General features: G+C 36.0%; 4 protein-coding genes across 4 annotated transcripts; 3 read left to right on the forward strand and 1 right to left on the reverse strand.

The window, feature by feature from the left end:
* Positions 1 to 1,056: 1,056 nt before the first annotated feature.
* Positions 1,057 to 4,272, forward strand: LOC148904956 (uncharacterized). The gene is made up of 2 exons (XM_089040766.1): positions 1,057 to 2,019; positions 3,526 to 4,272. Exons 1-2 carry the CDS (start codon positions 1,684 to 1,686, stop codon positions 3,988 to 3,990), a joined length of 801 nt encoding a protein of 266 aa, XP_088896892.1. The 5' UTR covers positions 1,057 to 1,683; the 3' UTR covers positions 3,991 to 4,272.
* A 3,386-nt stretch (positions 4,273 to 7,658) lies between these two features.
* Positions 7,659 to 8,638, reverse strand: LOC148904957 (uncharacterized). The gene is made up of 3 exons (XM_089023986.1): positions 8,503 to 8,638; positions 7,975 to 8,158; positions 7,659 to 7,889 (listed from the first exon to the last, which is right to left on the reverse strand). The coding sequence occupies exons 1-3, from the start codon at positions 8,574 to 8,576 to the stop codon at positions 7,659 to 7,661; spliced, it is 489 nt and encodes a 162-aa protein (XP_088880112.1). The 5' UTR covers positions 8,577 to 8,638.
* A 309-nt stretch (positions 8,639 to 8,947) lies between these two features.
* LOC148904958 (uncharacterized) lies at positions 8,948 to 11,374 on the forward strand. Its single transcript, XM_089040774.1, has 4 exons — positions 8,948 to 9,712; positions 9,894 to 10,027; positions 10,116 to 10,145; positions 11,137 to 11,374. Exons 1-4 carry the CDS (start codon positions 9,441 to 9,443, stop codon positions 11,232 to 11,234), a joined length of 534 nt encoding a protein of 177 aa, XP_088896900.1. The 5' UTR covers positions 8,948 to 9,440; the 3' UTR covers positions 11,235 to 11,374.
* Positions 11,375 to 11,855: 481 nt separating this feature from the next.
* On the forward strand, positions 11,856 to 17,371 carry LOC148904959 (uncharacterized). The gene is made up of 12 exons (XM_089040767.1): positions 11,856 to 11,904; positions 12,376 to 12,432; positions 12,746 to 12,787; positions 13,260 to 13,292; positions 13,579 to 13,645; positions 13,732 to 13,756; positions 13,860 to 14,258; positions 14,464 to 14,490; positions 14,893 to 14,959; positions 15,368 to 15,460; positions 15,733 to 15,760; positions 16,762 to 17,371. Exons 3-11 carry the CDS (start codon positions 12,748 to 12,750, stop codon positions 15,756 to 15,758), a joined length of 777 nt encoding a protein of 258 aa, XP_088896893.1. The 5' UTR covers positions 11,856 to 11,904; positions 12,376 to 12,432; positions 12,746 to 12,747; the 3' UTR covers positions 15,759 to 15,760; positions 16,762 to 17,371.
* The last annotated feature ends 558 nt before the right edge of the window (positions 17,372 to 17,929 follow it).

The raw sequence follows: 17,929 nt of genomic DNA on the forward strand, positions 1-17,929 counted from the left end.
GCTAACAGTGCATGACGTAATAGGTTGCTATCAATAGACGTCACTTCCGGTAAAAGCTCTTTTTCGATGGCTTTGTAGGATCCTGGAGGTTGTTTTGATCTCTTGTTTTCTGGTTTGTTGTCGTGAAAATAGTCAAATACAATAGTTTGAGGATTTATTTTGAATGCTTTGACTTAGCATCCGCTAGTTGCCCCCCAGTCAACCGTCAACTCCAAAAAGTCACGTGATTGATAGTAAGCAATTATCATTCAGTCAATCGTCTGATCCCAGGTGAATGAATGTTAATCGAAGTATTATAATTATCCAGGTGGTCATATTTATACTGCCACGATAACAATAGCCTAATTACCTGAAGTAGCGTAATTGGCGGCATCGGTCTAATGAGTGCGAGTCGCTGTTTCGGTGTTGTGGGCGGTTTTATTTTTTCTAATAAGCCTAGTAAACGGAGCCGGTAAGTTAATAAGCCTTTTCATAGTTTAATAATCGATTCCATTCTAAACATTCTTCTGTTCTTAATTAAACAAAAGAAGGTGAGAAATTCGGGATAAAATCGCATGCGCAGTGGAATCGATTCTTAAACTATGAAAAGGCTTATTGAGCGGTTTAGCGGTTTGCCAAGTTTGAGCATCATCCACGTGACCCAAACGCCTTAAACGAGCAGTTGCTTTAAAGTAAACAACAGAAATGGAAAGAGCGCCTTAATATTAGCAAGAAGACCAAGTATTATGTTGTTAAACAAGAAATGGCATTGAATATAAAATTGAATTTTTATTAAGGTTTAGTATGGGAAAATGCTTTGGTAAGCTTCGCCATTCATTCAAATTTTAATGTCACTTCTCCTGCAATACATATTACGAACTAAATCTTTCGCTTCTCACTAATATCGAGGTGATTTTTCAGTTTATGGTGTTCATTTTCACGGTGCTGTTTGTTTACTAGTAAGGAGATGGGTCACGTGACCTATTATAAGTACATGTCACAATTACTAAACAACTCATTCACGTATTGTGCAAATGGATCATGAGGAAAGAGCCGAATTACAACCATTATCGTTGAAGTGCGACCCTCAAAGTTTGATGTCTCGTTCGCCAACCAGAATTTCAACGGCCGTCAATCAAAGAACTAGAATCAATAATGTTCAATAATTTCTTTTAAAGAACTCCGCGTTAGTCGCTGTGAACCTTAAATCTGACACCTTCAATTCGACGTCTAAATCAGGTTGCCACATTTAACTTATCTAGTCGGATTGAATTGAAATTGGAATCGAATTCAGCACATGTAAAATGTGAGGTTAAACTAATTCATACACACGAATGGCTCCATGGCAACAATTGTTTATGCTTTTGGTTTCTTAGCAACGTCTTTGTTTATACCTTCCTTGAATGCGTAACGATCACTTTCACTTTTCATGATCACTTTCTAATCAGACAGCTTAACTGCATCGTATCTCAATGAATCTCGAATACCTTTTCAACTTAAAGCGAAAACCAAGACGAAAAATTATAAAGTGGCTTCGCCATAGGTCGCTGTTACCAGATCCCCTATATTGTGGAACCTGCAATGAAAACATGGTCCTCGATAAACGAAGGGAAAGCCATATCGATGGATATAGTTGGTAAGAATGACAAGATAGATAAATAATATTTGATAAGATAGATTCTCATTTAACAGCTTGTGAAATCTATGTTCTCTCCTAAACTGTCCTTCGCTTTTTCTCTTATGTCTAGGAGGTGTCCATATTGTTCGAAAAAAAGATCTCTTAGAACAAACAGTATCTTTGCAGCCTTTTCCAAAATCTCTTTGGGAAACTTGATGATTCTGATGTTTTTCTGGAGTCAAGATGCCAGTCAAAAACATGCTTCCAGAGCTATTGGGCTAAGTGCTAATGTCACTTCAAAATTTTACAGAATGCTGCAAGATCTTTGCTCTCAATATTTGGAGAGATATCCAATCCAGCCGTTTGGTGGTCCCAACTGCATTGTTCAATGCGATGAAAGCAAGTTTAACCTTAAGCCCAAGGTAAGAATAACGATGCCTTTACTGGCAGCAAAGTACTATTGTTTCATACGCATTCCATCTTTTCTCTGATATACTTTCATTCCCATTCCTTATACCTTTAAAACGTCCTTAAATAAAAGTAAGTTTCTAAAATAAAGCATATTGCGTTTTATTTTTGATCATCAAGCATAAACACCGGATTCCCCGAATCAAACTTTTCGCGCGGCCATCATTACTATTGTTAACCTGCTATTGTTTAGGCTCTTCCTTTATTCCTCCTCTTTAATTTGGATTAGCGTCTTTCTACTGTTGCCGGCATTTTTTATTTATTGACGGTACAATATCAAAACACTTTCACCTGTACCACTATAGTATCGTTTTTACGGTTTAGATAACTTCGCACAATAATTCACTCATATTCAGGTGGTTATAGAGATTTCACAGATAATAATTAGCGCGCGCGCCAGCCGAAGGTTTACCGATGCTAGATAATCTTTGTCGGGTATTTTTGAGACGTTCCAATTGAATTGCATGACTATCATAGGATAAAAAATAACAAACTTCTGACTTGTGAGGTGGTTCTATCTTGTGATGTGTTAATGTGGGAGCCAATTCTTATATCGTAGTTTTAGATGCTAAGGAGTTTCATGGATATTGTTATTTTGCATATGCGGACTAGAAGCACTGAAATACCGTTACCGCAAATACTATTTTAGAACTTATGTGAACAAGTTAACCAGAGTGAAAACTAAGGGAAATCTGGCACAACTGGTTGCATAAGGAAGTTCAGCGATTTTATCATCAGTCTCCTCGCAGAATTCCAACACAACGCGACTAGCTCATCTTCTAGTAAAAACGTTTTCAGAAACAAAAAATTGAAATTAATAATAAAGAAAAAAAGATTTTCCAGCGTCTCGTAAAAAATACATGAAAGTTACAGAAAAATATTATTGAACGAAAAGTTAAAAGTACATGTTTTCCGCAGTCTTTTTCCTCTTAATTAGATCGCAAAAAAATACTCTGGAATGAAAAATTAAGTCTAAACGTTTCTCTAAGGCTTTATTTTTGAGGATTGATGCGTAATGTAGGACCAATGTAGGACCTATTCTCCATCAAGCGGCCCTCTCACATAGCGAAGACCATCCGCCGCGACTACAAGCGCCTCCTCGGGTTTTTAGTGACACCGCAGGAACTATGGGAGACAACTTTTAAAAAAAATCAAAAATGCACTTCCGCTAGGGGGAGGAATAGGGAGAACGATTCACACATGATGTATTTATCAAGTTTTTTGTTTAGTGCAATTTAGTTTTTGTTTTGTTTTTTTGTTTTGTTTTGTATAAGTTATATTATAATAATTTTGATGTTTGAGTGATGAATTGCGCTAACGAAAAATCTCAAATAGTACGACTCCTACTAAAAGATACTGCTATGGAATGTATATTTTATAACTGTGGTACGCTTCTTAATCGTTTGTACGGAGTTACCCACATTTTTCATAGTTACTTACATATGTTATTCTTTGTATAGTATAACAGAGGACGTCGACGAAAAGAAATTTGGGTTTTTGGCGTGATAACCACAGAATTCGAACCGGCAAGAGGGCATTATCAAGTGGTTGCAAACAGAAGCCGACAAACACTTGTACCGATCCTCGATAGGTGCCTCAAGCCTGGAAGTGAGGTACATACGGATGACTGGGGTGCTTACGAGCAGTTAAAACTCCATCTCGCCAATAAAGTAACAACCCACAGAGTCGTCAACCACTCCATTAATTTCGTTGATCCTGTTACAGGTGTCCATACACAGAACATCGAATCAAAATGGAACCAATTAAAACAGAAAATCAAGGAAAGGCGGGGAGTTTCAAGCGACGACATTTGTTCTTTTCTAAATGAAAGAATATGGCGGGAATGGAATGGACCGACAGTTGAGGAGTTGCTTGCAAATCTGTTCCTCTCTATTTCTATTTTATTCCCCAACGTACCTGTTTGACAGATACTTGTAATGTTTCGAAGATGGGGTAACGTCACCTGTTAGTAGAAGTCGCTCATCTATTTAAGACGAATAAATACATTTAATTCTAATTTATATTCAATACCTATCGATAGCCAAATGGCGCACTATCTTTTTTTTATTCTAGGGTTGTTTATTTTCAAATTCAACTTGTCAGTTTCACTCTAAAGCTAGGTTAGTGTACTAGTCTGGCGAATACGAGAGACCATCCTAAGCCTTTAAAAAGTGGGGAGTATACTGGCAAGGAGCTTGTTTTGTTAATCGCCGAAATAAAAAATAAAATGATAGTAAAAAGTCATTATTAGTCTCTCCAGGCTTTATTCTTTCCGTTATTTTGTTTGTTCTTTCCCAAAATTGTTTTCTTCTTTCTTTCGTTCATTTATTTTCTATCATCTTTTATTAATTCCTTTTTTTCAATTTTAGTTTTATTTGTTTGTTGTCGTTTTTGTTTTTCGTCCCCCCTCCCTTTTTTATATAAGCGGTCGACTGATACTTTATCTATTAAATACGGAATTCCTCTCCCACTTCTCTCCTAGACACGCCGCCCCTGAAAGCGTCATAATTTCATTGCGAAACGAGAATAATGGAATTGTGTTGACAATTGTTAACCCTAACTTTCCCATTTGTAACTTGAACGGCATTTTACAGGGGTACATATAAAAAATCATAACTTCCTAGAATTATGTTATTTTATCCTCCACTTTTGGTGTAGTGTGCGGAAGAAACCTCTTATCAACTGGTATAAAATCCATTCCTATCCTCAATGTTTGTAAGAAGTTATCATTATCCGCTTGGAATGGTTAGATTTGCTCAAAACAGCTACTTTTCGGTTACGCACATTTCGACAACTTTGGCCAAGAAAATCCTTCTAACTCAACATCTACTCAATATTTTTGCATGAAAGTTTGAGGACATCTAGTACAGGTATCTAGAATGTATGTGCTTGAATTTAGTAGCACTACATTAAAACGGTGGAAAGATATTGCAATTTTTCATGAAGATGCACGGTTTTTGATCATTTTGAAATTTCTTCAAACCCTAGGACCTAGTGAAGTTCATACGAACTTACTTGAAATTTTCGTCCCGATTTCCTAATGAAACTTAAATACTGAGTGGATGTTTGGGGGCATCAGTAGACAGTGTTAAGCATGATCTAACCTGATTTCGTATCATATTGGGTTTTTGATCGATTAAGAAACCGCAGAATCCACGACCATGTTCCCTAATGTAACATAGCTAGGTTTGTGAAGTTCGTAAAATTTGAAAACAAAAGCAATGAAAGAGTGACTCCTAGGGAGGAGAAACAGCATCAATATCTGTCAATCCACTGTATTTGGATTGAAATAGCACGTTTTTAAGAGTACGAAAAATGCTATCTATTATTAGGTTACACTAGGGCCATCCATGAATCTAAAGATAGATAGATAGATAGATAGATAGATAGATAGATAGATAGATAGATAGATAGATAGATAGATAAACTTTATTAAAAGTGTCAAGTTATTTAGCTAATGATATAAGCTAATTGGGGACACTATAAAAGAACCAAATAAATTAATACAAAAACTAAATAAATAAATAGAAATATACAAATATTTAAGAATATATGTATTCTAAGATATATAAATATGTAAATAGTGATTAACATTAAGTACTATCTAAAATTTTCACTACCCTACTCATATCCCAAGATCCAAGCCCAACCCCAATTCTCATGTAATTAAAATATAACTTCAGTAACTAATAACTAATGTAATGTTAATCAAATTTGAGAATATAGATTTGTTTTGTTATCGGCTAGTAGTAGCCTGTCAACTGGTCAAGTGTCCAGAGATTGTCATTATTCTGAAACTGAGACTTCATAAAATGTGCAATATAAAAACAGGCCATTACAATGACCATTGTTATACACCAACTGTCAAATCCACTCCTTTCGTATTCTGACTGGGAAAGAGGTTATCACATGAACGTGAACAAATTTCGACTCCTCGGGAAAACAAAACTCACTGTTTACTTCGGTCCCAGTCAACAAATGTGAAAAATACAATTACATGACATCCTTGAGGAGCATAATTATAGAGCCACTGATATACGAGCTCATGTTCCCAAATTCGCGTAGGTTCAGACCAGTGTTGTCTGAATCAGCACAGCTGCTATACAGCAGATCGATTTGGGTTTTTTGTCTACGTGCCATATAACGGCTTGTGACTATTTCGTCCACCTCCTCACCAAGGGATTCTGGTGCGTGGATACGAGACTCAAACACCTTCCTTACTGACACTTCAAGAGTTCTTAAAGTATCCACACCTACTTTCCCTCCCCTCCCAATATCTCTAGGTAAATCTTTGGCCACCTCCTCAGCTCTTGAAATAATCTCTTGCATTTTCCCTTCTCTCTCAAGTTTGTCGAGGAACCTTGAAATAATTGAGGTCATGTCGATTGCCGCCGGATTCATTTCGTCGTTTCTGTTAATAAAGTACACAAAGTTTGGTATCTCGTACTCGTACAGGTACTTACTTTAATAGTTATTGAGGATTTTTTTTCTTTTTGCATTTCACTTCGAATGCTTACCTTGTGATGGCTTCGCTGTCATGCTCCGCTTCTTGTTCATCTACTGGTTGTTCTTCTACTGGTTGATTTTCTAGCTGGCTGGCGGAATCGGTCGGATCAGTCTTCTAAAACAAAACAAATCAAAATCAAATACAACAAATATATTTAATTACAACTTGAAATTTGATGAAATTGATGTATCCTCTACTTTTTGCTGTTTGCGAAAAAACTTTCTTTTTCACTCCATGCTACTCATTATCGTATTTTCATACCATTTCACCTTTCTCTTTCTTTATTTTTTTCAAAAGTTTTATCCTTTATTATTATCCATACCTTTTGGACATCGAAGTGCAATACCACCGCTGCAACCCGTACTGAGGCTTGTTCCAGGTTGCAGCTAAGCGTAAATGAACCCCCGACAGTTTCCCCTTGCCGTAGCAAAACGGGGGTGGGGATAGTGGTAATAACATCATCGAAAGCTAATCTATTGGAAAACCAAAAGGAGTATTAGCATTTGTTCATCGGCTACCCCCCACCCCCAAATGTGTTTTCACGTAGAAATTTCAGTCGCTTTTATAATGCTTAATTAAGCAAGTAGGGATCGAATATTCAGAATACACAGCTATTCCAAAAAAGAAATACTGAATTCAGCATACTGAATAGCATTTTCCAATACCAAAAGGCATTCGAAATAAAAAGTTAATACACATAGATTCAGTATTCATTCTTTTATGAAATAGCTGTATAAAACTAAAAAGTTAATACACATAGATTCAGTATTCATTCTTTTATGAAATAGCTGTATAAAACTAAAATGTTAATACACATAGATTCAGTATTCATTCTTTTATGAAATAGCTGTATAAAACTAAAAAGTTAATACACATAGATTCAGTATTCATCCTTTTATGAAATAGCTGTATAAAACTAAAATGTTTCTCGTCTCATGGGTTAAGCCACCCTGCGAGCACTGTGGTATGTTTAACCCTCCTTGACCTTACCTCTGCGGGTTTCTCGCTTACTGTAATTGGATATATTCGGATTATTTGCTGAAAAGCATTGTTGATGGAACGGAAATTAATTTTTATTACTATAACTTACGCAATTCTTAGAAAAACCGGCCTTTTGGCCAGATTTTTTAATTTGATCTCTCCCGTGGAGGGAAACATCAGCATCCTCCATGCCAGGGTGTCCTTGTAAAATATAGGACTCATCAGTGGCTTATCTTGACTTTTTGCAAAAGCGAGATTTTGCTTGAAGTCATCGATAAGCCAGTGACGAGTCCACATGGCTTGAATGCCTTGTAAATGGATCTCTACGTATGGCGACTGATGAATAAAAACAAAAACAAAAAACAAGTAAAAAAAAAAGACAAATTAACAAATCACAAGTGGATGATAATGATGTATATACCTCTGACAAAAGCAGATTCATAAGTTCTGAGTTCCTCTCAGTCAGCAGTCGGTTGTGGGCATCAAGGTTCTCTTCTTGATGAGCTTGCATTTCTTTACTGTTGCCCCAAAATGTGCAGCCGTACACTCTGCACTTTCTTGGTTTTGAAGGGCATTTGTATGTAATGTGTTCTATGGCCTCCGATCTGTAAAAGAATGAGCAAAAAACTTATATAATTTTTATAAGCTAAGTTAGAATTTGCATACGTTGGCGATCGTAGTGGCACTTAATTTTTTGCCGGTATGATTCTTTGTCCCGCCTACTTATTCACCGTTCTTTTGTACAACACGATATAACGGAGAGCTATTTATCATACGAGAAGCACTAACGTCAACGTCAATATAATAATATGGAAGGTAAGGTTCATTTATGAAAAGTTGTATTTACGTCAGTTGAAGATCAACATTTACCGCATTACATTTGCATTTACAAACTAAAAGCCAACCGGATTGCGTGTTGAGACATATATGAGAAATAGGTTATACTCACAATGCGCTCGAGTGGGCTTCTTGCTTGGCGTTCGGAAAAGGACATTCGACGTATTTTCGTTCCATTTTGACCATCAATCAGGCATAAATATAACTACAACTGAACTGACAACAGAACAATCCAGGTCTATGACGGAGATTACAACACAGGAGGTCCAGACTCCGCTCTTGTACCCTAATACAGGGACGGCGGAACCCGGGGGGGGGGGGGGGGGGGGGGGGGCTGGAGGAGCTTTAGGCCCCCCACTTTTTGTGAAATTTTAATACATTTTCACTAAATTTAGCCCCCCCCCCCCCCCCATCTTGTCATACAATGTCACTATTGAGTCCTCCAATCAAAAAACTGCTCCGCCGTCCCTGTAATATGATTCGCCATAATGGAAGCGCCTCAAAGCAAGGGTGGGTTCCAGCCCGCACGAAATAGTTCTTTTTTACCCTTTGCTGTATTGTTTTATGCTTTTTCATTCCTTTTCTGAATAAATTTTAATTTTTACAATTCCAATTCTATTCTGAAGGCCTAAAGGAGGCTTCATTCGTGAGACGACAGTTTCCGGTTTAACCTGATTTTTGAAACTGTCAATGAATAGAATAAATAATCCAGATGGGATTGGCAGCTACTGTATTTCGATGTGAAGCCGATTCTTCATTACATATCACTACATTATATATAATAATTTTATGATAATATTATTATATCTTGCCATCATGAAATGCATTCTTGCTTTTTGTTGAGACTGATGAATTGTTTTACGGTAGTCATCATGTCTGGATAGCATTTGTGCAGCGTAATATGAGATGCCTTATATGCCAGGAAACGCAGGTATACGCCATTACTAGGGGCGGCGCTTGAAACGCTTTGTCACTGTTGTAGAACAGTCTTTCGAAACTTCGCTTCACCTAAAAAACATCGACTCTACTCTGAACTCTACTGCTAATACCATGGACCCAGCAACGTCTTCGAGCTCTTCCAGCTCCGGTAGCTCTAGTGAGAGCGAAAGAGAACCAAGTCCCCTGAGAACCAGGTCTGTGAAGAGAGAATTTTGGCTTTTAAAGCATCGGGTAAAGTGTATACCCAGAGGTGTATTAGAGAAAGAAATGAAGAATTCCGGCAGGGCAAAGTGGATTTCATTTTCCCCAAAGTTATCAAAAGATCAATTGGGGGATCTCCTGAAATCTTCCATGCCCCGCCTGGCTAATGTGTCATTAGACCGGTAAGTGACCTTGCGAACGAACATTATTAGACGAATAGAACTCCGATCTTGTAACTTAATATTTAAGCTAAGCAATAAACAAAGAATCATTATCAAAACCATTTTTTTAACTAACATGCATTAAATTGTTTATTGTTTGTGCACTTAAAATATTCGTATTTGTCCGAATTATATTCACCAGATTGCAAGTGATTAGATCCACTTCGAGAGGCTCGAAGATGGAAAGAGTAGCAGACTCTCTCCCTAGTGCGAATGAGCTGCTTTCGCTAATGAAAGGAACCAAATCCAAGAAGATTTTCTTGTTTCACAAAAAAGGTAATTGATGCATGGGGAAATAATAAACCATGTGGGCCGGTTACTGTTTAGATGATCCTTTACGAGCAATTGTTGTTTTTTGTTACAGATTCCAATAAAAGGTTATCCAGAGGCAAAGGTATGGGTATTTTGCATCGTGTTACAGTTCGCAGTGACGTCAGACTAATTACCACAGGAAGCCCAAGCAAAGAGATTTTGTAGAAACAACAAAGAATGTCAGGGAAATATCAAAACACTCCAACACTTAAAAAAAGCTCTGCTTTTTCTCATGTATTCATGTTCTTTTTGGGTGCTGTATGCGATTGCAAGTCATTTGAAGACTTTTTTCCCTAACAATAAAAAATGCCTCAATTGGTCTTGAATTTGAGCACATAACCAAAAGAGAACCCAAAGAGGACGAAATAAAAAAGTAAAGCAGAGCAATTTTGATCAAAAACGTCATAAGATTTTGAGTGATTTAATATTTTCCTGACGTTCTTTATTGTTTGTACAAGATTTCTTTGCTTGGGCTTCCTGTGTCACAGCTCAATGAGTCAGTAAATATAGGTTGCCTTTTGTAAACAAGGACTGAACCTGTTATCAACTCGGTCTTCTGGATACTATGCTATGAATGGACTGCAGTATAAAATCAGTAATTCTTTCGATCAACCGAAGTCTGAAAGCAATCACATATATACAGTTGTTGCAGGAACTCTTTGAAGAATAATTCATAAAGTTCTAAGTTTAAGTCTTTATATAATACATTAACTTGATAAGAATATATGCATTAGCTTAGGTTCAGATGTCACATGTTTGCTGCATCAAGCCTAATTACCTTTGCATCCAGCAGCTAAAAAAACAGCAAGGATTACAATATAAGAATTAAATCAGCTCTTTTGCTTTGCACCAGATAGGAGATGTCATGTGATGTGTTAGGCTTACGTACTTCTAGCAGTTACAGGGCAAACAAACGCAAAGGACATTAGATTCGGAGCAAAAAGTTCGACGTCTGATCTGGCTGGCCTATAAGCTTGCATATTAATTAGTCTAATGAGGGAGTATAGGAATGAATAATTATTGTTCTTAAATCAGGTTGAATTTGGTTATGGACTTTTTTCTTTATTTTTCAGATGAGCAGCAAGAACAGGATCAGTCTGGAGATGACTTAGGAATTAGTGAGTATATTACTTTGATTGTCAAAATATTGAGACTTCTTAACCATTTTTAGTTTTTGATTTGTAATCCAGTTGGTCATTAAATTGCTTGAGAATTTAAAGGCTCACACTCTTGCTTCACTTTTGAGGAGACAATATTAGTGCAGTCCCCTCCAAAAAAAACCCTTGAAGGAATAATGTGCTCTATCTATTAGGGAAGGCTTCATGAAATTTTTCATTACATGCAGCGACATATTGTATATCATCAAGCAGCACATTCATATTATTGTAAATTATTGTAATATCATGAATGTAAATTGCACTCTATGCACTTTATATTTGGAACAAATTTGGCTTCAGAGAGGGTTTCAGGACTTCTGACCATATCCTAGTTCTTAAAAGATTAATTAATCATCAATATTATTAATTATCTAAGGGTAAACCACTGTTTGCATGCTTTATTGGTTTCAAAAAAGCCTACATGCAATAGTGTATGGCGAGAAGGTATGTTTTATAAACCGATCAGTTCGATCTGGCTGCAGTAACTTTTGCATGCATGCAGTTATGATTTGCATATCATTAAATATACTGAATAAATTAGATATTTACATAAATGTATACTACGATGTTTCTGCAATCGAGTGTATATATATTATATATATATATATGATTATTGTTATTGTTTTTTAGCATCAGCAGCATCGCCATCCATCAAACCAAAAACCGACAAGAACCACACACCATGTAAGTTTATGGATGCAAAAAAAGAAATGTATTTAACTTCTAGTGTATGAATGCAGTTATGATTTATATATATGATTATTGTTATTGTTTTTTAGCAGCAGCAGCATTGCCATATATATCCCACACACAAAAAACCAAGAATCACACACCATATACTGTACGTTGCATACAAAAGTGTATAATGAGTGCTGTTATCTTTTGCTCATTTATCATTCCTGAGTATTGTGAGATTTCTAACAAATCAAAGTGTCTGTGTTCTGATCTTATCGAACACAGAATGTCAGCAAACAATCCAAACTCAAGTGGAACCACAAAGTCGCATGAAATGTACAGTGTGAAATGTATTCATGCATGTATGTTTTGAATGCCACTGTGAATCATCCACCCATGTATCCATTCATCCATCCATCTTTCCGTCCAACCATACATATATATCCATTCATCAACCTATTTTTTGAATATATTTTTCAGCAACATCAGCATCAGCATCAGCATCAACACCAAAGCTTTTTATAAAGCACACACCATGTAAGTTGCATGGAAAACTGTTTAATGTGTTCAAGATGATATTTGGTTTCATATATATATATGATCATCATGTTATTTAATTTTTAATTTTTCTTTATGTGTTCAATAACTATCAATATATTCTCACATGCACAGGACTAGCTGTTACATTATATAAGTAAATATATTCATTTATATATTGTATACTGGTCACCAATTAATACATTTTCACTAAATTGTTTGACTGACTGGTCTTAAATCAGTTTAAGTAAAGTTATTATTATTATTATTATTATTATTATTATGTTGATTTATATAAATTTTTTTTTTATAGCAATGGTTGATACTTCATTTCATGAAGGTGGTGGAATCATAGGTAAGTAAATTTTATTTCATTGTTTATTTTATTTATTTATTTTTTACATGCCCTTTTTAATATAATCATTTGAATTTGAGTTGATAATCTTTAATTTTTAATGAGGGAAACCTACTCACTAAGCATGGTTTTCAGTAGTGCCCTAAATAAGAATATACAATGACTAATTTTACGATAATACAATTAAAGAAATATGAATAAACAAAAATATGGATAAAAAGATAAATACGATAAGATAAGAAAAATGTAAAGTTATGAAATACAAAAGAGTGGTCTAAAAAGTCTTATGATATATACAAAATATTAAAAAGCTAATAAATATTTTTAAGAGATCTCTTGAAACTATCCACTGATGTTATTTTCTTATGATCTAAGTTTAATTCATTATATTCTATTTCATTATATTCTATTCTATTTTATGCAATAAATTGAATTTACTGCATTGAATTAATTTAGCTTTTTCTATTTACAGTTGGAAAGTTTCGCCGCGGTGAAGAAGAGCCTGGTAAAATAACAAATAACTATCAATGATTGTTTTTAATTATTGCGCACAGTTGGCTTTAAAGTTAGAATCTTGTGGGGCCATGTTACTATCCTCCATACATGTTCCTTATTGGAAATCAAATATTTTATAAATGCAATTCTAGCTCAACCTGCATTGTATTGTTTATGGAGTGAATGGCAATGTTTTAGCACAGTGCGCCACCCATCGTATATCCACATTTTAAAGATTTTTAGTGTAGCTATACATTAGTATGTTATGTAATTCTAACATGATTTTATTATTACAGTGGAAGAACTTTTTAGTGGCATTGACATCTGTCAAAAAGACCTCACCGTTTACAAGCTGATGTTAAGGTAAGAAACCAATTTTATTGGATTAAGATTACTGAATCAGAATTAAAATATGCAAATTCATACCATTTCCTTTTCTTTTACCTTAGCAATAGCCAGCAGTTTTCAAAACACGTAAGTAATTAATGATGATGCCACTTTTTTTGTTTTACTGTTTCTGTTTTACATTACCTCCATTCATCTTGTGTATATTAATTGTACTTTTTCTTCACCAAAGTCATCCATGCAACACACACCACAGCAACTACACCAAGAGCACCTCCAAGAGCACCACCAAGAGCAGCAGCAACAGCAACTACGCCAAGAGCGCCATCAACAGCAGCAGCAACAGCACCTACACCAAGAGCGCCTCCAACAGCAGCAGCAACAGCAACTACACCAAGAGCGCCATCAACAGCAGCAGCAACAGCAACTACACCAAGAGCGCCATCAACAGCAGCAGCAACAGCAACTACACCAAGAGCGCCATCAACAACAGCAAAAGCAGCAACAGCAACTACACCAAGAGCGCCATCAACAACAGCAAAAGCAGCAACAGCAACTACACCAAGAGCGCCTCCAACAGCAGCAGCAACAGCAGCCACTTGACAGAAAATACCACGAAGTTGCATACGAGGTTTTCGGGATGATTTTATTTTTGATATTGTATATTATTGTTTGATTTATTCAAATTTAAATTTATACATTTAAATTTAATTAATTATTTTATTTTATTTATTTATTCATTTCAATTTATTTTCAACTAGCAACTTGTTAAAATTCATGATTGAATAACAATTTAAAAAACTGATTTAATCATATTTTATTCCATTGTTATTCAGCAATTATTACAAGATTCAGATGATGAGGTAAGTAAGTTTACATGTATGTAAGTGCATTAAGCTGGACATGTACATTATACAATTGTAGGAAAAATGGAATGACCTTTTTGTAGTCCAACTATTAATACCACTAAAATGCTTTACTGCTGATATATTTGCACAGTGTTAGCCTCAATTGCACTAGAATGTTTACAAATGCCAACGGAAGGCAAATATTGTTAAACTAGAATGGTACAAATACTTTGAATTTCCACGAGCTGTTCTGTTAATTATGAATTTATTGCATGCAGTTGAGGCTAACACCATAGGAAATGTGTCTACCATGCAAGCTGTAGTCACTATAACTGCACTGTGTATCATTGTGAAGACTGAAAAGGCATATGAGTTTGATAGCTCTTTTTTGTGTGTGTGTTTGTCTGTTTATTATAGGTTGTTTTTGGTGGAAGTGCACCACTAAATGCTCATGGGAATGACTCAACATTAGTAATTGACAATGGTTAGTTGAAAGTATAAATTTTATGCATGTAATGTAATTGGTTAAATAAAAAATGCTGATACTGCTGCGTTAGATTACCCACCGAAATGTACATAATTGGCATACTGGTATTGCAAACCTTAGGTAAGTGCACCAGTAAATTAGACTGTTTCTATGCTATATGAGATGCTGTACATAAGGAATTTTGATATACAGACAATATATAAGACAAAAGCATTTTTTCATTCATGCACATCATTAGGACTTCCAGTTCAAACCATTCAGTTGGATTCATTTGCGTTAGGTTATGTGAAGTTTGGCATCTTGATCTGAAACAAAAACACTTTAATAATCTACTATAAATCCAACCTATGAAATTCAGCAAAAGTTCAATCTATATCTATCATGAGGACATACTCTTTTTTTTAGAAGAAAAGCTGGTGACAAATAAAAAACAAGAAAGAAATAAGAGGCGGAGGATCAGGAGAAGGCAAAATGAAGAAGAAAGGAAGAAAATGAGAGGTCTGTTCCTGCATTTTTTTTTTCTTTTTCAAATAAATCCAAACAATAACAACTCAAAGAACCAAATATCAAAGAAAAAGAAAAAAGAACGGAAAAAAGAAAAGACTGAAATAATCCATGTTGATAGCATTGAATGCCATAGAGATAGTTATTGTGTTTGGGTTTTCATTTGTCAATACATCTTAGTATAAACACGATTATATTAACATTCTGTTTCAATTTATTATTTCTCATATCTTATCAATGTCAATTTTCAATATCATTTTTTCCAGCTCAGTTTATTAAAGACTTTAACTAAAGGTAAGTACTGTTGTACTTACGGGACATCATCTTAAGCCTGGTTCGCACAAGCAACAAAAAACAAATGCAAACCCAGACAACATACGTAGATTCAGTAGTGTTCTGCCCATTGCCAGTACTTGTTTTTCTCTCACCTCAGTGAAAACTGCAATACTGAGGCTGCGTATGTTGCGTTTGTTGAGTCTGCGTATGTTGCGTTTGCGTTGCTCATATGATCCAGGCATCTGTGAGGGGAAATAGCCATGGTAATTCCATGCCTACCACCCGGAAGGTGCTTTAATTAGCTGTAGCATCTGCGAGGGAAAAGCATGATAGGAGCTCTCATGCTTTGCCCGGAAGGTGCTTAGGATAGTTACGCATCTGTGAGGGGAAATAGCCATGGTAATTCCATGCCTACCACCCGGAAGGTGCTTAGTTATGGCATCTGCGAGGGAAAAGCATGATAGGAGCTCTCATGCTTGCCCGGAAGGTGCTTAGGATAGTTACGCATCTGTGAGGGGAAATAGCCATGGTAATTCCATGCCTACCACCCGGAAGGTGCTTGGTTATGGCATCTGCGAGGGAAAAGCATGCTAGGAGCTCTCATGCTTGCCCGGAAGGTGCTTAGGATAGTTACGCATCTGTGAGGGGAAATAGCCATGGTAATTCCATGCCTACCACCCGGAAGGTGCTTAGTTATGGCATCTGCGAGGGAAAAGCATGATAGGAGCTCTCATGCTTGCCCGGAAGGTGCTTAGGATAGTTACGCATCTGTGAGGGGAAATAGCCATGGTAATTCCATGCCTACCACCCGGAAGGTGCTTAGTTATGGCATCTGCGAGGGAAGGGCATATATGTCTGACCCGGAAGGTGCTTAGGATTAATTTTGAAATGAATTAAAATCTGTTTTGAACATCCGTGCGTTGGGGATTATGTGTAATTGGGGTTGATATTAGCGCCTCTTACACATAAACCCAATCAAATGAATATGATGCTCTGTTTTTCCTTCTTTTCCATTTCAGATTGACATCAGCAAGCAAGTATTTTTGGCAAGAAGAATAGATACATGTAAATAAGTAAATAATAATATGCAAATATTTAAATGTGCAAATGGCATATGAAAGATATGAAACTATGATCAAAAATGGAGTGCAGACAATATATCCATGAAACAGATCTATATAGTTAGCACTAAATAGCACTATAAAAACACTAGAGTGCATTCAGTAAACCCGTGAAATACGCGTAGTTATTTAGCGGTACATGCCTGTAACTAATGCTCCTTACGGTTACGCGTATATTTCACGGGTTTACTGACTGCACTCTGGAAAACACCGAATAGTGTTTGCACTATCCTTTCACTTCGATTAAAACTTACTTTTTGCCGGCATAAAATCAATTGGGGTAGATGTTGACTCTCCCTCTTCCCCTGGACCAGTGTTGGTAAAGAAGTTTTTGCGTTTGTTCGTTACCTTACTTTATTGAAATTTGTAAGATAGATTGTGTAAGTTCCCTGTTTGGATAATATTCTGGTTTGACGTCTTTTGTAAAATATATTATTTTCTGTGTGTGAGTATTTGTATATATGCATTGTTAACACATACTGCTACCAATAAAAGACGTTATTTCTTATTGTGATGATATCCAATTGCAATGTGTGGAAAAGGACATGATCGGTATATACGATTAGTGAATTATAAAACTATCTTGAAACGCATCTTCGCACAGACATTTTAAAATAACTGTTATAAATGTCGCGTTCTGATTGGTTTGGAGCGCGTGCTTTATGAGAGCACACTGCACGCGTGCGCACTTTCAGTTGCGTCATTCCTATCTATTATTGTAATTTGTATTTTATAAAAGAAATAAACTTGCTTGATGTGCTATGTGCAGTCATAAAGCACTTGAAGATTGGCAGAACACTCAAGAAGTTTCCAGAAGCACTCGACTACGCGTTGTGCTTCTCAGTCCTAACACTTCTCTCGTGTTCTGCCAACCTCCGCGTGCATGCAGCACGCGCGCGCGTTTTCTATTTCTTCAACATTCGAAGTACTGCTTGCATTTGCACAATATTTTACAAACTTTTCTCGAAGAAGAAAGTACGGTGCATACGCAAATAAAAAATCAAAACCATACACAAATGTAGGCAAAATTATGTATGAAATATGAATGAAAAGTAAAATTTCCCAC

Source organism: Actinia tenebrosa, unplaced genomic scaffold (assembly GCF_029948245.1).
Source record: "Actinia tenebrosa isolate PJP-AT-01 unplaced genomic scaffold, QUT_ActTen_1.0 PGA_scaffold8__29_contigs__length_14323225, whole genome shotgun sequence".
NCBI classification, from domain to species: Eukaryota; Metazoa; Cnidaria; class Anthozoa; order Actiniaria; family Actiniidae; genus Actinia; species Actinia tenebrosa.

Bases quoted from the DNA above. Each gene is read 5' to 3' on its own strand.
- LOC148904957 (XM_089023986.1), bottom strand. From the start codon at position 8,576: ATGGTCAAAATGGAACGAAAATACGTCGAATGTCCTTTTCCGAACGCC. The intron at 8,159-8,502 runs GTGAGTATAACC...ATTCTTTTACAG, and splicing joins GAAGCCCACTCGAGCGCATT to ATCGGAGGCCATAGAACACA. The intron at 7,890-7,974 runs GTATATACATCA...TTTATTCATCAG, and splicing joins TGAATCTGCTTTTGTCAGAG to TCGCCATACGTAGAGATCCA.
- LOC148904956 (XM_089040766.1), top strand. From the start codon at position 1,684: ATGTTCTCTCCTAAACTGTCCTTCGCTTTTTCTCTTATGTCTAGGAGG. The intron at 2,020-3,525 runs GTAAGAATAACG...TTCTTTGTATAG, and splicing joins AGTTTAACCTTAAGCCCAAG to TATAACAGAGGACGTCGACG.
- LOC148904959 (XM_089040767.1), top strand. From the start codon at position 12,748: ATGGTTGATACTTCATTTCATGAAGGTGGTGGAATCATAG. The intron at 12,788-13,259 runs GTAAGTAAATTT...TTCTATTTACAG, and splicing joins TGAAGGTGGTGGAATCATAG to TTGGAAAGTTTCGCCGCGGT. The intron at 13,293-13,578 runs GTAAAATAACAA...TTATTATTACAG, and splicing joins CCGCGGTGAAGAAGAGCCTG to TGGAAGAACTTTTTAGTGGC.
- LOC148904958 (XM_089040774.1), top strand. From the start codon at position 9,441: ATGGACCCAGCAACGTCTTCGAGCTCTTCCAGCTCCGGTAGCTCTAGT. The intron at 9,713-9,893 runs GTAAGTGACCTT...TATATTCACCAG, and splicing joins GCTAATGTGTCATTAGACCG to ATTGCAAGTGATTAGATCCA. The intron at 10,146-11,136 runs GTATGGGTATTT...TTTATTTTTCAG, and splicing joins AAGGTTATCCAGAGGCAAAG to ATGAGCAGCAAGAACAGGAT.